The 23,057-nt window shown below is 44.7% G+C and overlaps 1 protein-coding gene across 7 annotated transcripts in view; it reads left to right on the top strand.

Annotated features, from left to right (window-relative positions):
• C23H6orf89 (chromosome 23 C6orf89 homolog) overlaps nucleotides 1-23,057 on the top strand; it is a 40,360-nt gene that overhangs the window by 11,573 nt on the left and 5,730 nt on the right. For 6 of the 7 annotated variants that reach the window (XM_059880545.1, XM_059880547.1, XM_005223360.5 and 3 more), the window contains 6 exons: nucleotides 382-589; nucleotides 1,051-1,264; nucleotides 15,389-15,543; nucleotides 15,674-15,813; nucleotides 16,997-17,126; nucleotides 20,171-20,294. In XM_059880545.1, coding sequence (XP_059736528.1) covers nucleotides 401-589; nucleotides 1,051-1,264; nucleotides 15,389-15,543; nucleotides 15,674-15,813; nucleotides 16,997-17,126; nucleotides 20,171-20,294 — 952 coding nt within the window. In that variant the 5' untranslated portion in view covers nucleotides 382-400. The other variant, XM_059880544.1, reaches the window with a different exon arrangement.

Genomic DNA, 23,057 nt, shown 5'->3' on the forward strand with positions numbered 1-23,057 from the left:
AAGACCCAACACAGACAAATATTTATTTAAAAAAAAATCATTTTGGACAGGCACTAGCATTTCAGAGTCCCATTAAGGATTTGTTTTTGTGCTCTGAACTGGTATTCCTCAAAGTGTTTGGGAACCAATGCTGGTCTGTAAACCATTTTTGTTACTAGCCCACAATTAAGAAACACTTAAAAATTTGTACCACATCTTGACATTATCTCGACATATTCATTATGTTTTACAAAAGAATTGGTCAGCAGTGGATTGGGAAAAACACAGAACTGGTCCCTCCCCACAGGTAGCCGAGAAGTACTGTTCTAAAGGATGTAACTTTGAGAAGGAAGTACTTTAAAGAAACCATCTTTTTACATTTATTTTCTCTCTGTCTCTCAGAGACTCTGCATTGGAAGACATGGATCTTGCTGCTAATGAGCTCAGCATTTATGACAAACTCTCAGAGACTGTTGATTTGGTAAGACAGACGGGCCATCAGTGTGGCATGTCAGAGAAGGCAATTGAAAAATTTATCAGACAGCTGCTGGAGAAGAATGAACCTCAGAGGGGGCCACCCCAATATCCACTCCTTCTAGCTATGTACAAGGTAAAAACTTGGAAATAGCTTAGACAGAGCACAGACCCATCAACATTCTCCCCAGATATTACTGCTGACTGATTCCACCACTGAACCTTGGTTTTTTCTATGAGTCAATTGGCCTTTACTCTTTGTTACCATATATGATTAGGAAACTTGACTCTTCTGTTAAATGTTGTAGGTGAAAGCTGTGTACTTATGGATAGCTGTATTTGCATGTATTTTTAAATGGTGAACATGGCCCTTGATCCATGTGATACAAACTTGGTGAGCCTTGCAGTTGTCACAGTTGTCAAGCTTTAAATCCTTTCAGAAGTGAATGTCAATGGCTTGTTTATGAAAATGGATTAGTTCTTAAAACACATTGGACATAGTAGAAGATGCCTTTTGTTTTGTTTTTTTCCCCCTTGGCATTAAAGTATTTCATTTGCTGGGACTATTATTAATCCATTTCCTGTCTTTCCTTGTAGGTCTTCATAACCCTGGGATTAATCTTGCTCACTGCCTACTTTGTGGTTCAACCTTTCAGCCCATTAGCACCTGAACCAGTGCTTTCCGGAGCTTACACCTGGCGCTCACTCATCCATCACATCCGGCTGATGTCTTTGCCCATTACCAAGAAGTATATGCCAGAAAATAAGGGAGTTCCTCTGCGTGGGGGCAAGGAAGACAGACCCTTTCCAGGTAGAGCACTGTATTCACTACTTATTAGATACAGCTTTCTTGGCAGTATGTCATGAGAAAGAAGGTCACATTTATTGACATCTAATGAGAGACACTTTGCTGTGTTGTCTCATTTAATTCCATCCTCAGTAAAACTCTGTGAATGGGTTTTATTACCCCATTTTGCAGATTGAGAAACTGAGGCTCCGAGGATGAAGAAACTTGTCAGAGAAACACATCTGGTGTCGTCAAATTCAAGCCCCCTGATTCTTAAACACACATGTTGGGGATGAGAGTTTTTCCTCATAGGAAGGATTTGAGTGTATCTTTACCATTTTCCCTCCTATGGTCCCTATCCATAATAGATATTTTAATAAGTAGCTATCGCTTTATTGAAAGCATCTGAGTCCAACCCCTTAATAGTCCTTAGCCTGTTGGGCTAGGTTTTTGTCTAGGTGTATCCCTCTCTTTCAGTTGAATCTTTTCTGTTTCATGATTCACTTACATAGTGCTCATAAGTATACAACTTTGCCAATAAGTTGAATTTAAGAAACACTTTAGTAACAATGCAGTGGTAGCACAGGAATTCCTGGTCAGATAGACCATTTGAGGAGTTGCTTTTTTGAAAATAGTGTAATGCAGTAAGACTTGATATTTACTTTTTGAGAAAGAATAGGGGGATATTATTTGGGGATTTTATTTTAGTCATCTATTATTTTATCTGTTTATCTTATTCGCCTGTGTGAAGGAATATGTACATTAACACCACAAATGGATTATAGAACTTTTTGTATAACCATGTTCTGAAACCTTAGGCTTCAAAATAACTGTTGAAGAAGTATGTCTTCTCTTCAATGTTGTTTTCCAAAAAAAAAAGTTAGTAGTTGAAACCAAGCTTTATAATCATAGTGCTACTCTTTAAGCCAAGACCTAATCAGTCATAAAAATCATCACTTGGTTTGGGTCTCCTTTGAAAGCTATTTTTGTACACTTGGGGAAATCCTTAAGAGGTTTCCAGAATTATATCAAAATCAGAGGAAGGGAACATTGTAAAACAAAAACCCCACCTCATAAGTCTTTTTTTTTTTTTTAATCAACTCATATATTTAGACTTTTAAATTCCAGATTTAACTTTCTAATGTTTATTGGGAAGGTTATTTTTGAAATGTCATCAACAGAGCTCCAACTGTTTATCAGGGAGGTCCAGAGCACGTGGGGAAAAAGCCAGAGAAACTGGTCAGTGAGGCCAGCCTGCCCTGCTTCCTCGGATGCACCGGCCCCCGTCCTGTCTTCCCCTCCCAGCCTCCCAAAGCTCCTCGTCTGCTCTGTGGCACGTGGGAGGAAGTCCGCAGTGTTTAGGACCAGGTTCACGGCATTTACTTTCTTTCTCTCCATGTTATAAACTACATCTCCACAGACTCTTGAGTTAAGAAAACATAGTCAGTGGACAGTGATTGCTCATTCTGTGTATCAGAGTTTAAAAATTCAAGAAACATCAGTGTCTTGTCAACAAGCCAGGTTCAACAAGCCAGGTTGTTTGGCCACTCCAAATGAATATTTTGCCTTGCATATTAAAATAAAATGAGTCCTTAGAGTGCACTTGTAAAGAGAGAGCATTGGAAGGGTGTGGTTTTAGGTCTTTAATGTTGTTGATTCTACTACAAAGCTGCTTTTACTTGTAAACAGAGATTTGTTACCCTATTTTCCTATGTCTCATAATTCTGGGAAGCTGTAGACATGTAATAGCATTTTGCATAGCATTTGGAGGGAAGCTTAAGAATGCATAATGAAATAAGGGGTGAATGGAAACATGTTGGGGAGAATTAGATAACAGAAGTGCAGGGACTTCTCCGGTGGGTCCAGTGGTTAAGACTCAAAGCTTCCATTGTAAAGGACATGGGTTTGATCCCTGATCAGGGAACTAAGATCCCACATCCTGGGAGGCCAAAAAAAAAAGAAATGCAAACTGCTGGTCCTGGAAGAGGGCCAGAAAAGCAAAACACATAAATTATCGTTCCTGTTGTCATGTACCAGAAAGCAGCGGCCTTTCAGTTAGGACTACTTAGCAGTACCTTCAAAGTCAGTGTAGAAGGAGAATGTAAAGTGAGCGTGGCTCCCCAGCAGAAAGCCCTTCAGCGTGCTGTTTCCCTAAGGGCTGCCTGGTGCCCCCAGCGACCATCTGACGCTCCTTGCAGGGGCAGCGGCGACTCCAGACGCGCCACACCGGTGCTGTTAGGTCTCCTCCCGACCGCTGGTGGCTTTCCCTCTTGACTCTGCCCAGGGAACAAACGCAACAGAAGTGGGGTTTTGTTTTCCTAGGTTTCAGCCTTGGGTAGGAAACCCTGCCCCTGAATCCTCTTCATAGGGTGAATGAGGTGACTCTGGTGAGTCATGTAGACACCCCACTCTGTAGCAGAAAATAACTAAGCTGACTTACTTAGTACTTGCCAGTTGCCAGGCCCTGTTCAAAGGGCTTTCCATGTGGTGGCTCACTTGATCTTTACAATATTCCCAGGCAGCAGGTTCTGGTTTTATGTCTGTTTTACAGAAGACACTGAAATACAGTGAGATTAGGTCACTTGCCTGAGAATCCAAGGCTGGTAAGTCATGGAACCATGGCAGGCAGATTCTTTACCGGATTCTTTACCACTGAGCCACCAGGGAAACCTTGACTTACTATTTGACTTAACCTTTTCTCTCTCTTTTTTGAAAAACACTGATTGATTGATTCTGTTTGGCTGTGCCAGGCCTTTGTTGCAGCACACAGGCTCTTTAGTTGCAGCGTGTGGGTTCTGCTTCCTGACCAGGGATCAAGCCCTGGCCCGCTGCATTGGGAGCTCTGAGTCTTAGCCACTGGGCCACCAGAGAGTCCCAGTCCTTTCTCTTATTAAACTATAGTTTTCCCTTCACATTTACATTTTTAGTTCTTACCCACTCTCCCACCCCCATCTCCCACCTTCTACCTTTATATCCATTTTGACCCTGCCGTCTGTCCTCTTGGATTTTATCCTTCCCTAAAATCATTGTCTTAGAGCTCAAAAGGAACGTTAGAGTTGATCTGGTACATACTCCTGTTTTTTTTTGTTTTTTTTTTTTAACTTTTTATTTTGTATTGGCGTGTATCCAGTTAACAGTGTTGAGATTGTTCAGGTGAACAGCAGAGGAACTCAGCCATACATGTACGTGAGTCCATTCTCCCCCACACTCCCCTCCCATCCAGTCTGCTACATAACATTGAGCAGAATTCCATGTGCTATACAGTAAGTCCTTGGGAATTTTCCATTTCAAGTACAGCGGTGTGTACATGTCCATCCCAAATTCTCGATCTCTACCTTGGAATCTTGCCCTCTGTCAACCATAAGTTTGTTCTGTAAATCTGTGTCTGTTTCCGTTTTGTAAATAAGATTATTTGTATCATTTCGATTTAGATTCCCCATATAAGGGTATCATACAGTTTTTCTCCTCCTCTGACTGACTGCACTCAGCGTGACGATTTCTAGGTCCATCCATGTTGCTGCAGATGACATTGTTTGATTCATTTTAATGGCTGAGTAATATTCCATTGTACATGTGTGCCTCATCTCTCTCCATTCCTTTCTTGATGGGCATTTAGGTTGCTTCCATGCCCCTGTTTTACAAAGAGGAAACACTGGCTGGAAGAGGTGGAATAGCTTGCTTACCCAGTCACACATGACAGACTAGCACTTGAACCTTAGTTTCTTAACTTGAGTCTGCCACTCGTTCCATCACATCACACTTACTGTCTGCTCCCTTTGCCCTCACACAAGCCAGGTTCCAGCCTGTTCAGTTCAGTTCAGTCGCTCAGTCGTGTCCAGCTCTTTGCGACCCCATGAACTGCAGCACACCAGGCCTCCCTGTCCATCACCAACTCCTGGAGTCCACCCAAACTCATGTCCATTGAGTCGGTAATACCATCTAATCATCTCATCCTCTGTCATCCCCTTCTCCTCCTGCCCTCAGTCTTTCCCAGCATCAGGGTCTTTTCAAATGAGTCAGCTCTTCACATCAGGTGGCCAAAATACTGGGGTTTCAGCTTCAACATCAGTCCTTCCAAAGAACACCCAGGGCTGATTTCCTTTAAGATGGACTGGTTGGATCTCCTTGCAGTCCAGAGGACTCTCAAGAGTCTTCTCCAACACCACAGTTCAAAAGCATCAATTCTTTGGCGCTCAGCTTTCTTTATAGTCCAACTCTCACATCCATACATGACTACTGGAAAAACCATAGCCTTGACTAGACTATTAGACTGAACTATTTTGTTTACTTTGGGCATTTCTGATTTTTAATTGTAACACTCATATATCCTGAGAAGGCCTGGGTCAGTTCCTCACATACAGTTAGAAGGTGCATCTCTGTATGTGTACTGCATAATTGGAAGGTTACGTATCCATGAGCTTTGAAGGGGTGGTTGATGTGGATCTCCCAGTATTAAGGAGTTTGCGGAATAGTAGATCGTTCATGACTCTAATCAGACTTAGAGTCCAGGCCAGTGCTCATACCTATTTATTTGCAAATAAAAGAGTAAAGTGACGACAGCTCCGTCCAGCACTTACAGCGTGTATACCAGGCACTGTGTCATGTACTGCACCCGGTGTTCCCCAGTCTTCACAGCAATCACGTAAGGCAGTTAACATTTTATGTTAATATTTCAGAGATGAGGGAGCTGATATGCAAGGGGGTTGACTGACTAAGCTGAAGTCTCACATCTAGAGACAAATTTCTGTACGAGGAGGACTTACAAAAATAGCTGAACTCTACAGTTTGGAATTGTTCATACGCATTGCTTCCTGACAGCAGAGCTGTTGGCAAAATGATTTCTTGGGTTCTTTCCATCCCTATGGTGTATGAAAGTGCCTCTGGGCCTGTTGCCACTCCTGCAGGGGGCCTGGCCAAGGTCAAGGCTTCACCCCTGCCTCATGCCCAGGGAGCCGGAAGTGCTAAGCAAAATGAGCTGCTGGAGCATAGCCTGATTAAATACTGAGCACGCACCAGTGAATGTCACAGAGGCTTTGTTGTGGACTTTGCAGGCTTCTCTTAGGTACATTTCTAATATGAGACATCTAAGAAATCATGAGATTGTATTTATTTAATCCTTATTTTGAGATTTTTCTCCAAATTCAGATCATCTGATTTTTTTTCTCCTGATGGACTTGATCCTATTGTTGTGTGTGTGTGTGTGCTCAGTCATGTCTGACTCTTAGTGGCCCCATGGACTGTAGTCCACCAGGCTCTTCTGCCCATGAAATTCTCCTGCGAAGAATTCTGGCGTGGGGTGCTGTTTCCTACTCCAGAGGATCTTCCCTACCCAGGTATCGAACCCGAATCTCTTGCATCTCCTGTGTTCGCAGACGAATTCTTTACTACTAGCGCCACCTGGGAAGCCCAATCCTATCGTTAAATCTTCTGAAAAGTCAAAGTTTCATTCATTCAGTCAGTCATTCAGTGAGTGTGTATCGAGACCCTGTTGTACACCAGGCACTGTTCTCAACAGAGCAGCGAACAAAACAGTCCCCCTCCGGCACCCTGCTCTCGCGGAGCTGGCCTTGACTTTGTGTCTTTCTTCTTCCCTATCCTTTTTACCCATAGGGAGGTTTTTGTGCTCCTGGAAAGAAATATATATATATATATATTTTTTTTTTTTTTCTTTTTGCCAGATTAATAGTCTGTGTAAAAGGACTCTCCGCTTCAAATTCCAGAGTATGTTACGATTGTTCACAGCGAGCCAGCCTGGGTGCGTTTCCTTTGTAAACAACTCTCAGGCACCAGGAAGCCTCCTGACAGGCCCTGGCTCGCCGCTGTTCTGCAGAGTGCCCAACTCACAGAGAAGCCTGGGAGGTTACAGTTTCTGCCCTCCTTACCTTCAAGGCTGTGTTTTGTCCGCAAGACTGTTTTTGATATCTCACACAGTGAAACGATGCCGTGATCAGAGTGAAAATTTGGAATCCAGATCCTGTCTTTTATCGAACTCTAATAATGTGGAGTTTCACTTCTCTGGCACAACTGTTTTTTTTTAGTATAAGGAGGATACCTTGAGGAAGGAAGCCTTAGAAATCAAAAGAAAGTTAGGGATTGCCATCCAGCTTCCTTTCTGTTTGGTGCTGGAGGACAAGTGGACAGACGCCGAGGAGGGCTGAAAAGAAGTGAGATGCAGCGTGTTTGGTAACTGAAGAAAAGCCGTGGACCAGGGTGGTGTGGGATGGTCTGCTGTGTGCTGTTGGCTGTTTTCCAGCGTGAGTGAGATTTTGCTCACAGAGCACACAGCACACAAAACCTTTTCAGACAGATGGAGGCCAAGTTGAAGTCTGGTCTTTTCTCCTTTTGTTGTTGGAAATTCTGTGAGAAGGGGAAAAGGAGCCCCAACTGTACACAGCCCCCTCCTCCTGGTCACTTCACTGCTTAGCCATTCCTCAATCCCTTTCTGAAACAAATAAGAGCACATTCTTTATCCACCTTGGTGACAGAGGCTGCAGAGAAGTCCAGAGTAGCTCTTCCTCTTGAAGTGCTGCTGCTGCTGCTAAGTCGCTTCAGTCGTGTCTGACTCTGTGCAACCCCATAGACGGTAGCCCACCAGGCTCCGCTGTCCATGGGATTCTCCAGGCAAGAACACTGGAGTGGGTTGCCACTTCCTTCTCCAGTGCATGAGCTCCCCTTAATTCAGATGGAGTGTATGAACTACCCCCATTCTGGGGATTGTTTTTCTGCATCACCTCCCCTCTTCCTTGGCTGGCCACCAACCTGGCCCAGGTTCCTCTTCTGTCAGGGGCCTCTTCAGGGGCCTGCCTTCCACGATGACTAAACTCTGCATTAAAAGTTAATACTCTCGGTTTGAGTCTTCATGGTCTTCAAAGACATACAAAAAATGTTTTTTTTTTTTAATTGAAGCATATTGATTAACAATGTTGTGTGTAGGTGTACAGCAAAATGATTCTGTTCTACATATACACGTATCTATTTTTTTCCCCACCGTACTTCACGGCTTTCAGGATCTTAGTTCCCCGACCAGGGATTGAACCTGGGCCCTTGGCAGTGAAAGCTCAGAGTCCTAACCACTGAACCACCAGGGAATTCCCTCCAAAGACATTTTTATTTGGAAAATACATAAAACATATATGAAGACAAAAAAAAGACATAAGATTTTTATTTTTGAAAATACACTTTTTAACTTTTTTTGGCCGTGCCACATGGCATGTGGCATCTTTATTTCTCTTCCAGGAATAAAGCCCGTGCCCCTTGCATTGGAAGCACAGAGTCTTAACCCCTGCACTGCCAGGAAAATCCAAAAATATATTTTTAATGAAGTAAATTCTCTCACCTCTACCCCTCCCAACTCCTCCACCCAGGCAACCACTGGTAATAACTTGAATATACATCCATCCTTCTGAGTTTTTCCATGGCTGTGCAGATCCCTATACTTTGTATCTATAAATATAAAATATTTTTTGATTCACACACACAAGGAAGGCTTATGTAAATATTTTTGGCTAGGAACATTGTATTAGTTTCTAAGTTTGCTGTATGTAACAAAGTACCAAAGGTCAGGCGAATTAAAACAACAAAAATTAATCTTCTCACAGTTTTGGAGGCTAGAAATCCAAAATCAAAGTGTTTCAGGGCTCTTCTCCTTCTCAAAGGCTCTAGGGACGAATCCTTCTTGGCTTCTTCCAGGTTCTGCTGGTTGCCATCAGTCCTCGGCATCCTTAGCTATGGCTGCATAACTCTGTATGGCCATCTTCCCTCTTGGAGTCGTCATGTGGCCTCTCTTCTTCTGATAAGAATGCATGTAGATTGAATTTAGGGCCCACCCCACTTCAGTATCACCTCATCTTTAATTAATTACATCTGCAAGGAACCTATTTCCAAATATGATCAAATTCTGAGGTTCCAGAAGGACTTAAATTTTAGCGGGGGGACACTGTTCAACCCAGAATACACATTTTTCAGGAGTTTATATTATTCCATTGTCTGAGTATTGCTTAATTTAACAGTTTCCAGATTTTTTTGCTGTTATTAAAAAAGATTTGGGACATTCATATACACATATTTTTTTATATATGTACTATTATTTCTGTGGGGCTTCCCTGGTGTTTCAGATGGTAAAGAATCTCCCAGCGATCTGGGAGACCCAGGTTTGTTACCTGAGTCGGGGCAATCCCCTGGAGAAAGGAATGACAACCCACTCCAGTTTTCTTACCTGGAGAATCCCATGGACAGAGGAGCCTGGCAGACTACAGTCCAGGGGATCACAAAGAGTCAAACATGACTGAGCAACTAACACTTCACTATTATTTCTGTAAAACAGATTCTTGGAAGTAGAATACCTGGGTCAGAAAGCATGGACATTTTACATTTTAATAAATACTAAAAAATTATCTTCATAAACTTATGTTGGTGTGTAACTTTCATTAACATGTGTTGCTCATCTACCCTGGATATTATCATTTTGCCAGTCAAGTGACTGAAAAGTGGTATCTCACTTTAAGTTACATTTCTTCAATCATCATTGAAGGTGGATGTCTTTTCAGTTGTGTTTTTAGGCCATTTGTATTTGTTTTTCTGTGGACTACTTGTCCATATTATCTACACAGAGAGAACAGAACAGTGCCGTTTGCCTCCAGACCTGCCCTCCTGCCCAGCACAGAGGTGAGCCATGAGCAGTCGGAGGTGAGGGTCCTTGGGTCTGCCACATGCCCAGTGTCTGTCACGAGGCTCTTACTACATTCTCTAACTGTACCTGTGCCTAAGGGGTGTATTCCCCATAGATTATAAACGTGACCGTACTTTATAATTCATTTTTGTTACTCCAGGACGCCTTTGGGCACATAAACATCTCCTAGAGTTAATTTGGCAGGTGGTGGATTGTTGCCTTTTGTTATTCTCATACATATTTCTTTCTAGATAAACTTTAGAATGCAATTGTCACAGCTCTGCCTCATCCCCACCTTCACCAATAAGAGACTCTGATGAAATTCTATCCAGTTGTATTAAATGTATGTGTATGTGTTTTTGAGAAGACTTGATGTCTTTATGACATTTAGTCATTTATCTAGGTCTTACTTTATATCCTTCAGTAAAATTTTATAGTTTTACCTTTTTTGTTAAATTTTTTTGCCAGTTATTATGAATGAGATCATTTTCCATTTCTGTTTTTAAAAGATTATGGTTAGTAGTGTAAGAACAGGGTTTCCTAGGTGGCTCAGTGGGTAAAGAATCTGCCTACAGTGCAGAAAATGCAGGTTTGATCCCTGGGTCAGGAAGATCCCCTGGAGAAGGAAATGGCAGCCCACTCCAGTATACTTGCCTGGAGAATCCCATGGACAAAGGAGCCTGGCAGTCTACAGTCCATGGGGTCACAAAGAGTCGGACATGACTGAGCGACTAAGCACAAGCACAGCCCACGAAGCACCTTTGTATAAATTAGAATTTCTCCTAGCACTTCACTCCTGATATGATTGTCATAATTAACAGACTCATTTGGAATATGACATGTTACTGCAGAAAAATGTGATAATAAGTATTTGCAGCCCTCCAGGGTCTCCCTTAAATGAGGAGCTCTTGGACCATCTCAGCCTGTATAGATGGTCTCTGCAGTGCTGCCGAGAGCCATGGATTTTGTCATCACTGCCTCTGGAATCACCCCTTTCTTCCCAAGGCCACTGGCTCAGTTAGACTGTTGTTAAATTTCCCCTCTCATCACCGTACACCTCCTCCCTCCCCAATAAAAGGACAAAAACAAAGCATGACTGGGTCTGCCTCTTGCCAGCCTCCCTCTTGCAGGACACCCTAGACATGCCACAGAATAACCTTCCTAGAAGGAAGCCCTAGAGCCCTCGGCACTGTCTTCCTCAGCAGCCTCTGTGCTGTTCCCACCCCGCCCCCTTGGGTGGTGATTCCTCTCGCCTTCACTCTCAGTTTGCTCATCTGTAAAAGCAGAATAGTGATGCCTCCTCAATAATTACATGGTAAGAGTAAACAGTACACTACCTGCGGAAATACAACTCACTTTGGGCTCGCTGCTGATCACTCTAGTTTTCTCTTCCCTTCCCTCCCCCTCCCTCACAAGTACTCTGGAAACGGAAACACTGTATAATTGTAACATAGTATGTTGCCTCAGGGCTCTATTTTGGCCGCTTTTCTTCTGTGAGAATTAAGACTTTTAAATTGGATTTGACTCAACATAAGTTTTTGGCCTTGGAATAGGGAATGAAGCAAGGCAAAGACTAATAGAGTTTTGCCAAGAAAATGCACTGGTCATAACAAACACCCTCTTCCAACAACACAAGAGAAGACTCTATACGTGGACATCACCAGATGGTCAACACCGAAATCAGATTGATTATATTCTTTGCAGCCAAAGATGGAGAAGCTCTATACAGTCAGCAAAAACAAGACCAGGAGCTGACTGTGGCTATTTAGGAAAACCATTAGACCATTCAGGTATGACCTAAATCAAATCCCTTATGATTATGCAGTGGAAGTGAGAAATAGATTTAAGGGCCTAGATCTGATAGATAGAGTGCCTGATGAACTATGGAATGAGGTTCGTGACATTGTACAGGAGACAGGGATCAAGACCATCCCCATGGAAAAGAAATGCAAAAAAATAAAATGGCTGTCTTGGGGAGGCCTTAACAAATAGCTGTGAAAAGAAGAGAAGCAAAAAGCAAAGGAGAAAAGGAAAGATATAAACATCTGAATGCAGAGTTCCAAAGAATAGCAAGAAGAGATAAGAAAGCCTTCTTCAGCGATCAATGCAAAGAAAGAGGAAAACGACAGAATGGGAAAGACTAGGGATCTCTTCAAGAAAATCAGAGATACCAAAGGAACGTTTCATGCAAAGATGAGCTCAATAAAGGACAGAAATGGTATGGACCTAACAGAAGCAGAAGATATTAAGAAGAGATGGCAAGAATACACAGAAGAACTGTACAAAAAAGATCTTCACGACCCAGATAATCACGATGGTGTGATCACTGACCTAGAGCCAGACATCCTGGAATGTGAAGTCAAGTGGGCCTTAGAAAGCATCACTACGAACAAAGCTAGTGGAGGTGATGGAATTCCAGTTGAGCTATTCCAAATCCTGAAAGATGCTGCTGTGAAAGTGCTGCACTCAATATGCCAGCAAATTTGGAAAACTCAGCAGTGGCCACAGGACTGGAAAAGGTCAGTTTTCATTCCAATCCCAAAGAAAGGCAATGCCAAAGAATGCTCAAACTACCACACAATTGCACTCATCTCACACGCTAGTAAAGTAATGCTCAAAATTCTCCAAGCCAGGCTTCAGCAATACGTGAACCGTGAACTTCCTGATGTTCAAGCTGGTTTTAGAAAAGGCAGAGGAACCAGAGATCAAATTGCCAACATCCGCTGGATCATGGAAAAAGCAAGAGAGTTCCAGAAAAACATCTACTTCTGCTTTATTGACTATGCCAAAGCCTTTGACTGTGTGGATCACAATAAACTGTGGACAATTCTGAAAGAGATGGGAATACCAGACCACCTGATCTGCCTCTTGAGAAATGTGTATGCAGGTCAGGGAGCAACAGTTAGAACTGGACATGGAACAACAGACTGGTTCCAAATAGGAAAAGGAGTTCGTCAAGGCTGTATATTGTCACCCTGTTTATTTAACTTCTATGCAGAGTACATCATGAGAAACGCTGTACTGGAAGAAACACAAGCTGGAATCAAGATTGCCGGGAGAAATATCAATAACCTCAGATATGCAGATGACACCACCCTTATGGCAGAAAGTGAAGAGGAACTCAAAAGCCTCTTGATGAAAGTGAAAGTGGAGAGTGAAAAAGTTGGCTTAAAGCTCAACATTCAGAAAACAAAGATCATGGCATCCAGTCCCACCACTTCATGGGAAATGGATGGGGAAACAGTGGAAACAGTGTCAGACTTTATTTTTCTGGGCTCCAAAATCACTACAGATGGTGACTGCAGCCATGAAATTAAAAGACGCTTACTCCTTGGAAGGAAAGTTATGACCAACCTAGATAGCATATTCAAAAGCAGAGACATTACTTTGCCAACAAAGGTCCGTCTAGTCAAGGCTGTGGTTTTTCCTGTGGTCATGTATGGATGTGAGAGTTGGACTGTGAAGAAGGCTGAGCGCCAAAGAATTGATGCTTTTGAACTGTGGTGTTGGAGAAGACTCTTGAGAGTCCCTTGGACTGCAAGGAGATCCAACCAGTCCATTCTGAAGGAGATCAGCCCTGGGATTTCTTTGGAAGGAATGATGCTAAAGCTGAAACTCCAGTACTTTGGCCACCTCATGTGAAGAGTTGACTCATTGGAAAAGACTCTGATGCTGGGAGGGATTGGGGGCAGGAGGAGAAGGGGACGACAGAGGATGAGATGGCTGGATGGCATCACTGACTGGATGGACCTGAGTCTGAGTGAACTCCGGGAGTTGGTGATGGACAGGGAGGCCTGGTGTGCTTCGATTCATGGGGTCGCAAAGAGTCGGACACGACTGAGCGACTGATCTGATCTGAAGTTGCATTTGGGGCTTCCCAGGTGGCTCAGTGGTAAAGAATCTGCCTATCAATGCAGGAGACGCAGGAGATGTAGGTTCTATCCCTGGGTTGGGAAGGTCTCCTGGAGGAGGGCAGGGCAACCCACTCCAGTATTCTTGCCTGGAGAATCCCATGGACAGAGGAGTCTGATGGGCTGCAGTCCGTGCGGTCACAAAGAGTCAGACACGACTGAATGAGTGAACACGATGACTTATGCCTCATTGTATGTCCATTACCTGGAGTTGTGTTTTGACAAGAGTTCATCATATTTGACCTCTAGTAAGAAACATGTGAAAATACTCCAGAAAGGAAAATAAAAGGGTAACTGCAGCCTCAGCGTGCCGTTAAAACAGGTGCCACTGAAGGTTTTCCGCTGCCCGTGGAGGCTTGCAGTGTTTGCTGTGTGCTCCTCCCAGGGGTGAGAATAGTGGGTAGTGCTGCCTGCAGGAAACACAGGGTTTGTCTGCAGGAGATGCGGGCTTGGGATGCGCTGAGCACACGCACCGCCCTCCCCGGTGAGTGTTCCTTATCCTGCAGACTCCTGCCTTGTGCTCACTACAGAAAATGTTTTGTGTTGAGTCAGTTTCCACGTCTGTTTCTTGGCTCAAAGAGCTGATTTCCTTTCAGCCACATTGGATTGTTGTCTTTTGTTCTAGGCTGTCTCCTGATTGGGTTTTCATTGGGTTTTAATCAGAAACCATCTGGTGAAAATTTTGGATTCAAATTAAAGATCTATCACAAACACATATCTCAGAGAACACAGATGAAACCCAGACTGGAACAGAAAGCAAACAAGACATAATGAAATAATATTATGAACAGAATAGTCTCAGAGGGAAGGAACGCAGAGAAAACCAAGAAAGGCTGCATAGAAACAGAGCCAACCCCTCAAAGAAGGACCCACCAGAGTAGGGTGTGGGGGAGCCAGCGAGCTCTCAATCAGGGCCTGAGTGGGGAGTTCTAGTTCTCACCACCCTGCAGTCCTTGGGGCTGGAAGCCACGGTTAGTAGCCCTTTCCCCTCCCCCAAACTGGAACAGAGTGCTGATGAGCAGAGGCCATTTACTTTACTCCACAGATGGGCCCTCTCTCCTCTCCATCCCTTCTCTCTGCACCCATTTCTCACTCTTCCTTCCCAGAGCTGTCCTGGGCCGGCCTTGTACCTTGTCCCTGTGAGCCCAGGGTGTAGGATATCAGAGAAATGCTGGCATCACTGGCAGTGGGACCACCCTGCCTGCCTGCCCCTCCCCCACGTGCTGTAGCCGGTTCATACCTGTTGGTCACAGGTTAGAAAACTGGGAAAGAACTGCATCTCCAACCCCATGTCACAAATACAGCTCCCCAAACTGACTTTAGTTATTGATTTGACTTAGGAGATACTTGTACGTGTTAAAAAGTATTTCCTCCCCTCTCCACCTCTGTCCCCTAGCTAGGCTCTCTGTTTCCTTCTTGAGGGTTAACTTGTTTGATACGTACCTTTTCAGCGGTCGCCCGTGGTGATCACCGTGAGCTTTTAAAATTTTTATGCCTCTCTGTCTCCATTGCTGGGCCTCCTGGATTCACCTGCTGTATCTGCTTTCTCCACATCCCTTCCTCTCTCAGACTTTGACCCCTGGTGGACAAATGACTGTGAGCAGAATGAGTCGGACCCCACCCCTGCCAACTGCACTGGCTGTGCCCAGAAATTACCCCTCCAGGTGATGCTCCTGGAAGATACCCCAAGGAGATTTGAGAGACTGCATCCTCTAGTGATCAAGGTGCGCAGAAAGACTGGTTCTCCCACTGCCTCATAACCCATTAAATGGCTAGAAAGCACCAGGCCCTGGGACATTCCTGATAAGTAATTCCGTGTTGTCTTGTTGCGCTTTTGTTTTCTGCCTCCCCAAGACGGGACAGTCCCTGTCGACTGAGGGGCTTCAAGACTTTTTGTGCCAGTATCCGGAGGTGACAGAAGGCTTCACCGAAGGGTTTTTCACCAAGTGGTGGCGCTGCTTTCCTGGACGGTGGTTCCCATTTCCGTATCCATGGTGAGTGCGGAAAGGGGCACCCAGCCATGTGTGTGTACAGAAAGAGGGCAGACCAAATGTCAAAACAGTACCAATTACTGCCGAGACCCTGCCATGCCCGGCACTGTGTAAACTTTACAGCACACCCTCCCAGTCAAGTGATAACTCCAGAGCACAGTGTTGAAAAATTGAGAGAAGGAGATGAGTTGAAGAGGTGTGTCAAGAGGGGCGTCACCATGGTGGACACTGAGATTGCCTAATAGAAGCATCACTCACTCCTAACTGCAGTGTTTAGCATTTGCTTTCATGCTGAGCGGGTCCTGAGTGTTGAGGACTGCACAGAGAGCACAAAGAATAAAAGGGAAGGTTATTTCGTGGCATTTGTTTGTGCCAGGCAGCATGCCTTAGTGCTTAGTGTCTGTTACTCGTTGGAGATGCTCATAATAGCGCTGGGAAGTCGGAATTGTCATTGTCGTTTTTCAGTTCAGGAAAAGTGGGAATCAGAGAGGTTAAGTACTTTGCTTAAGGTCACCCAGCCAACACTGAAACCCGCATCTATCTCCCTGTTCCTTCTCGGGTCTTATAGATGACATGGGCCATTTCTTGGGGGTAACCTTGCTTTCTACAAATAAAAGGAACGCAAGTTTACTTCTAGAATCATTCCAAAGAGGATTAAAACTGCTTTTTCAGGCTTTTTGTTGGGTAGTTTGGCTGCTTCTGCCTTTCTTTAAATTTGCTGTTTATTTGCATGATCAAATACTCAGTTTACGAGCTGAAACAGGCTTCCCACGTCGTACTGCTCCACTTCAAAAGGGTCATGATTGTTGCCCCCCTCCTCCTTCCTTCTCCTCTCTTGCCCTGCCTGCTGTTACTTCAGTCTCTTTGCCAAGAGGGAATGAATGGAGTGTTTCTTTTCGCCCTCTATATGTTGTTTTAGCTGGATTTTATAAACACCCCACCCACACAAGACAAATTGTGGCTGTAGAGTGAGTGTGTGTGTGTGTGAGTGTGTGTGTGATGTTTCAGTTAATTGATTCAGCATGACTGCTCTTCATGGTCCTAATACTTCCGTTGTTGTCCTGACATCTTTCCCTCTTCACCCACCACCCACAGTTTTCCCACCCTCACTGAGCTCTCTTTAGCCATGGCGTTAGGCTGGGTTGCCCAGTTTAACTACTTTTTCTCTCTTGTACACATTTTGCAGGAGAAGACCGCTGAACAGATCACACATTTTACATGAGCTTTTCCCTATTTTCACCTATCTGCCGTTTCCAAAAGAAGCCTCCTTGAAAAAATGCTTCCTTCTTCAACCAGAACCTATTGTGGGGAGTAAGGTAGGAAATTCTGAGAAGATTTGGATCTAGAACTTTTCTCGTTTGGTACCGGGCTGATGTCATAATCAAAGCCTTCCTTGCATGTCAACTTAGAGGGTGACCTGAAGGGTCATCCACAGAATCTGGAGTTCTCTCTTCCTGCTGCTTGCCAACACACCTGCAGCGGCCTGACTTTTTACTGAAGGCATGCTTCCAGAAAGTCTAGTGACTTGCAGATCTATTTCCTGCCCTCAACACCTGGGGGCAAGCTACCTTTCTACATTAAAGGAAGTAGAATCCTCAAGTTTAAAGAGTCCTGAGCATGCAGTCAGACTTCTCTACCTCCAAGTAGAGAGCAGGCAGACTGTGAATGAATAGTGTGTAAATGAAAAGTCCAACGTTTCTCATTTTGTGAGAAATTAAATGATTTGCCCAAGGGCACAGCAAGTTAGTAAGAGGTCTCACCTCATTCTCCACTCCCAGATTGGCTTTCCCCAGAAATAAACAAATGAGAAGCTTCAGATGGAGAGCAAAAAGGGAGTGCAGAAAGCTTGGGAGCGTGGTTTGGGAACAGAAGGGTTGACAAGCCGTGCCTGAGGCAGTGTGTGGCGCTGCCTCTCACCTCCGTCCGTGGCCAGGTACCCGGAGCCCATGTTTCTCCTCTGGGGCCAGCAGACTGGGCAGAGCTTTGCTGTGTTTGTGTCTGTTTACTTTTCTCTGAATTGCTCTTTTGTTGAGTCTCAACCCTGAGGAAGCTTTTTGAGTCTGGATTGGTTTGGAATAATTAAAAGGATGAACTTTCCTTTGTTAAAAAATTAAATTTGCTGAACTGCGACCCCTACCAACTCTGGGTTGTGTCTTTAACCTCCTGACACTATTGTTTGGGTCCAAATGTGCTGAATCGTGTTAAAGGAATTTCAAAGCCTTTAAAAAACAATCATTTTGTCTACACGTAAGAACTTCTGCCTGCCAGCTGTAGGGTGGAGGTGCTGGGCTCTGGCCTCAGGTTTTAAAGAAGTTTATTCTGCTGCCTTCGGCTAGAACTCAGGGCCCTGGTATGATTTCATCTTCATAATTATGATATATGAAAAAATTATGGGTGAGGGCCTTCATCACTGTCTTGGGTTTTCCCACTTGAATCTTAATTTCAGCAGTCTGCCGAACAGGGACACCAGGGAGCCCAGCCAAAGGGGTAAATACAGAGTTCCGCAGATGCTTGTCAGAATCATCTTGTTGTGGTTCTCAAGGATGTTTTTGGAAGGGGAGTGGCCCAAATAGGCAGAAATCCTGAGAGTCTGATTTCTTAGAGCATCTGTTCCCCACCCTGGCCCAGGCTCTCCTTTCTCCACAGCCACGTTACTCCACCCTTGTTCCACATCCCTGGGCTCTGGACTCTGGTAAAGTCATGTGTCTGTGGGCCCAGATTCCAAAAGGCAGCCTTGGGATAGAAGATAAGCAGTGGGGTCCCGTTGTTGAGAGACCCTGAGGGAAGAGGTGAGGGGCTCCAGGGCCCACTTCACGCACCCCAGGATGTTGCCTCGGGCTGACCCAGTCCATCCTGTTGTCTGCTTCTCCTCATCCTGAATGTGGAGGAGCGTGGTTCCAGCCCCTCTCAGGCCTATGTGAAATAGAGATATATCTGCTTAATTTTTGGTTTTCTGGAATTTTTATAAGACTGCTCATGACAGGGCTTCTGTCAGTCACAGCAGCTCCAGACACTCGTCCTCCTCCTGTCACTACAGCAGCAGCTGCAGCGGCTCGAAGCGTTTCCATGGACACAGAGTCATGGCCAGGGCCTGTGGGGAGCAACAGGGAGACCAGAGTTGGGAGGCAGGAGAGGGCAGGGCCACATTCTCAGGCCCTGGAGGACCCAAATGGTAGGGAAAAAAACAGGACATGGCCTAAGGAGTCAGACTTCTGACTCCTGCTTTGTAAGGGCACATTAGGGATTGGGGTTTTCTCTTGCCATCTAGACAGGAAGAGAAGTCTGACCAAGAGCACCCTATCCCTTTGTTTCTATTTCCTGCCCCTCCTAAACCCCAGGCACATAGCAGTTTGCACTTAATGCTTGCTGGAGGCAGGACTGATTCCCTGGTGGTTCAATGGTAGGAAATCCACCTGCTGATGCAGGAGATGCCAGCTTGTTCTCTGGGTCAGGAAGATCCCCTGGAGGAGGAAATGGCAACCCACTCCAGTATTCTGGAAATCTCCATGGATGGAGGAGCCTGGCAACTACAATCCATATGCCCTCAGAGAGCTGTAGTTACCCGTGCAGTTGTACATCCTTAGCTTTCAAAATCAGAGGCTGATCTTACTGTTATTAGTCCTTAATCAGTAGCGTCATGTATCTGCTCACCTGGGTCTTGCCAAAAAATTGTGAACTTGAACTTGCTGCTGTCCGATTCTCTTGAAAAGTCTGACAGTAAGAAATAATATTCCACAGATTATTGCCCACAGGATATGCAGGCTGTCTGTCTGAATCAAACCAGACCCTCAGATGACCGCATATTTAGACCACCACATGTTGGCCTCTGCGAGACTTTTGTTAAAATACAATTAAATATTTTGCCTATGACCTACTTGGAAACTATGGCTAGAAATTGTGAATTATGAAACTTGAGCCATTTCTGCTACAGGGCTGACATTGCAGATGTTGCCTACAAAACTACACAATGTCTCTTTAAGAAAAACCCTAGAAGAGATCTTACCATGGGACTTCCCTGACAGTTCAGTGGTTAAGACCCTGAGCTTCCATGGCAGAGAATGCAGATTTGAACTCTGGTTGGGAGCTAAAATCCCCCATGCCCCCTTGACATGGCCAAAAAAAAAAAAAAATAGAAATCTTTCATTAGACTCAGTACGGGGAGACGCCATGCTTAGCAGAAACTAATTTGTTTTTTGTCTTTCGAACAGAATTGTGAGTTTTATTCTTGGTTCTGTCTTCCTCTTTGCTTAGGCTGCTAGGAAACCCAGAGCCACACGTGTAAGAGTTTTTGTCTGCTCCTCTCCCACGCCCCAGGATGTGACTTGGTTTTCCTTCCCTTCCCCTGTGTCCTTTCCTCCAGATGCACAGGATGCATGACCTGTTCACCATCGGCAGCGGGGAGGCCATGCTGCAGCTCCTCCCGCCCTTCCAGTGCCGCAGCCACTGCCAGTCCGTGGCGATGCCGCTGGAGCCAGGCGACATCGGTATGTGGAGCCCCCAGAGGGCAGGGGCAGCCACAGGGTCTTCTTAGTTTTTAACTCAAAAAAGCATTCTAAAAATTAAATATTGCCTTTACAAATATTTATTAAAGTCAAAAATAGCTTTTTTTTATTAGCAAGGTCAATTATTTATGCTTAGATGTAATAAGTAATTACTGAGAAAATGTAGCAAAGAGCAGTGGGTCATATGCACATTTAGAATGCATGTGTCCATTGGCTTTAGAGATTTCAAATTAGGAGGAATTATTATGGAAAATATTCAGAGCAGTACTTTCTTTGCAGATAAGGAAATTGAGACCAAGAGAGGAGAGGTGACCACTCCAAGGCCCAACTGTCAGTTAGGCAAAGCATCAGTTTTAAGTGACCCCTTTTACACAGACAAGCCAGAGGAGGTCCAATTCAGATTCGATGAAACCCTTTCTGTGCCCAGTTTGCTAGTAAAACAATTCAGGCAATATGTAAGGGCAACAGTCACACAAGGAAATACTACCTTCCTTGTGGATCCCACAGTCTGGTCACAGCCTCACAGTCATGACCCACCCTTGGCTCCATGATTTCCCGACTGTGACTTGTTCTGTGCCTTAACCATCTAAAAATTGGTTCCAAAGAAACAGACTTGAATCAACCACTGTCAGTTTGACAATAGAACTGTCTTGGCAGAAGCAAAATAAATTAACAAGCATCACCGTTGCCCTTCTTGTTTTTCTTGCCTCACAAAACCTAGGGGAGCCCTGACTCCCTGACAGAGCCCAGACCGAGTTTCCAGTTTATTTCTTTCTAGTTTTTCTATTTGGAAGACCTCGGTCCCTAGAAACCTCTCACCTCACTTGGAGGTAGGGTGCATACTGAAAACTGCCAAACTTTAATCCAAGTTTCATAATTTTTATTTCAATTTAAAAATGAAAACAATGAAAACAATGCACAAATTAAGCATTTAGCTGATAATGGAGCACAGCTGGCCTGGCCCTTGAGGATTACTGCAAGAAAAGAGGATTCTTGTGTGGAAGTTACTCCAAACCCGTCATTCTGTAGTGGAGTGATGCTGCACAAGTCTGCATGGCATTCTGGTTTTGGAATGTGTAGCTGTGTTTGAAAAAGTTTCTGTCTTATGTTCTACAAATGCCTGACAGTTCAGACAGCTACAGAAACACTTTCGTTATCCAATTCCAGGTTTTCAGCTCCCACAAGCATCCCGAGTGCCAATTATAGAATTAAGGAAAAAAGGGAAAAAAAAAGATGCGTGACTGGCAGTGATCAAAGAAGCTTTGATTGTGTGATCAAAGGCTGGTGTGGCTGGTCCAGAATGGCCCAGAATCCAGAGACTGATCCTTGTCATTCTGTGACAGCTTGCTGACTGGAGGGAGGGAAAGGAGCCCTGTGCTTGGCAGTGTCCGTGAAGGGCAGAACATGATAGGAATGTGGAGAAGGGATGGAGGCTGATGAGAACCAGGGAAGAGGGCAAGTCAGGAGAAGGCTGGGGGTGGGGAGGGCTGGGGAGGACAGTGGACTCGGGAAGCAGCGGCAGAAACAGAAGCAACGGCTGCAGCTGCCGCAGGGAAAAATGAGGACAGAAAGGCAGACCCTGACAGTGGACGGGAGTAACTTTAGTGGCTGTAACAGATGGCCGCTCCTGCACCTCAGAGACCCTCAAGAATAGCACCATGTCAAGCAGATTCTGTGTTTTTTGACAAAATAAGCATTTTCCCATGATGGCTGGATTCAGAGGGCAGTGCTCACGATCACCAGAAAACCCATGACGGACGGCATTTTCAAGAGTGACGTGGGTGTCAAGCGTCAGAGGCTGATACGGCTAAGCCCGTGTTACCTGCCGTGATGGTACAGTCACGGCTCATAGTGACCCTTCTTGAGTCACCAAACAGAGGTTACATTCCATTCAGTGCTCCCAGTTTAAAGATGAGTGGTGTATATCCTTCTCTAGAAAATTTTTCATCAGGAAGTTACTGATGTATTAAAGTTTTTAAATTTTACCTTTCTAGCCCATTCCTAGATATCATTGCTGAAATGATACAGGTCATGACCCTAGGGTTCGTAAAACAGCCCCTGGGAAGGACCCTTGGCAAATAAGTTCTTGAGTCACTGACTTTGGGAAATGCCTGTCTTGTTGAAACACAGTACACATTAGTGTACAAAAGGCTCTGAAAAGCCCTGGAGGGATCTGGTGTTTTTAAAACTTACTTGACCACGGAACCCTTTTTTCCCTGCACTGTATTATAGGGTGCTACTGTTTGCAGAATACAATTTAGGAAGTATTGGTTTGGGTTAATCTGGATGTTCTATAATGAGACCATGTTGTGTATAACCTCAGGAGAATTGGACAGGGCGCCCTGGCCTCCCTTAGAACCCGTCCTGTCTTTTTGCTGAAAAAAAATGACCCTGAGAATTGATGCTCCATATCAATCTTATCTGGGGCTTCCCTGGTGGCTCAGTGGTAAAGAATCTGCCTGCAGTGCAGAAGCCTCAGGAGATGCAGATTTGATCCCTGGATCAGGAAGATCCCCTTGAGGAACCCCTGGATGAGTATGGCAACCCACTCCAGTATTCTTGCCTGGAGAATCCCATGGACAGAGGAGCCCGATGGGCTACAGTCTGTGGGGTTGCAAAGAGTCCGACACGACTGAGCGACTTAGCACACACACATGCACATCAGCCTTATCTAGGGCTTCCCAGGTGGCGCTAGTGGTAAAGAACCCGCCTGCCAATGCAGGAGACGTGAGAGCTGCAAGTTCG

Source organism: Bos taurus, chromosome 23 (assembly GCF_002263795.3).
Source record: "Bos taurus isolate L1 Dominette 01449 registration number 42190680 breed Hereford chromosome 23, ARS-UCD2.0, whole genome shotgun sequence".
In the NCBI taxonomy this organism is placed as follows: Eukaryota; Metazoa; Chordata; class Mammalia; order Artiodactyla; family Bovidae; genus Bos; species Bos taurus.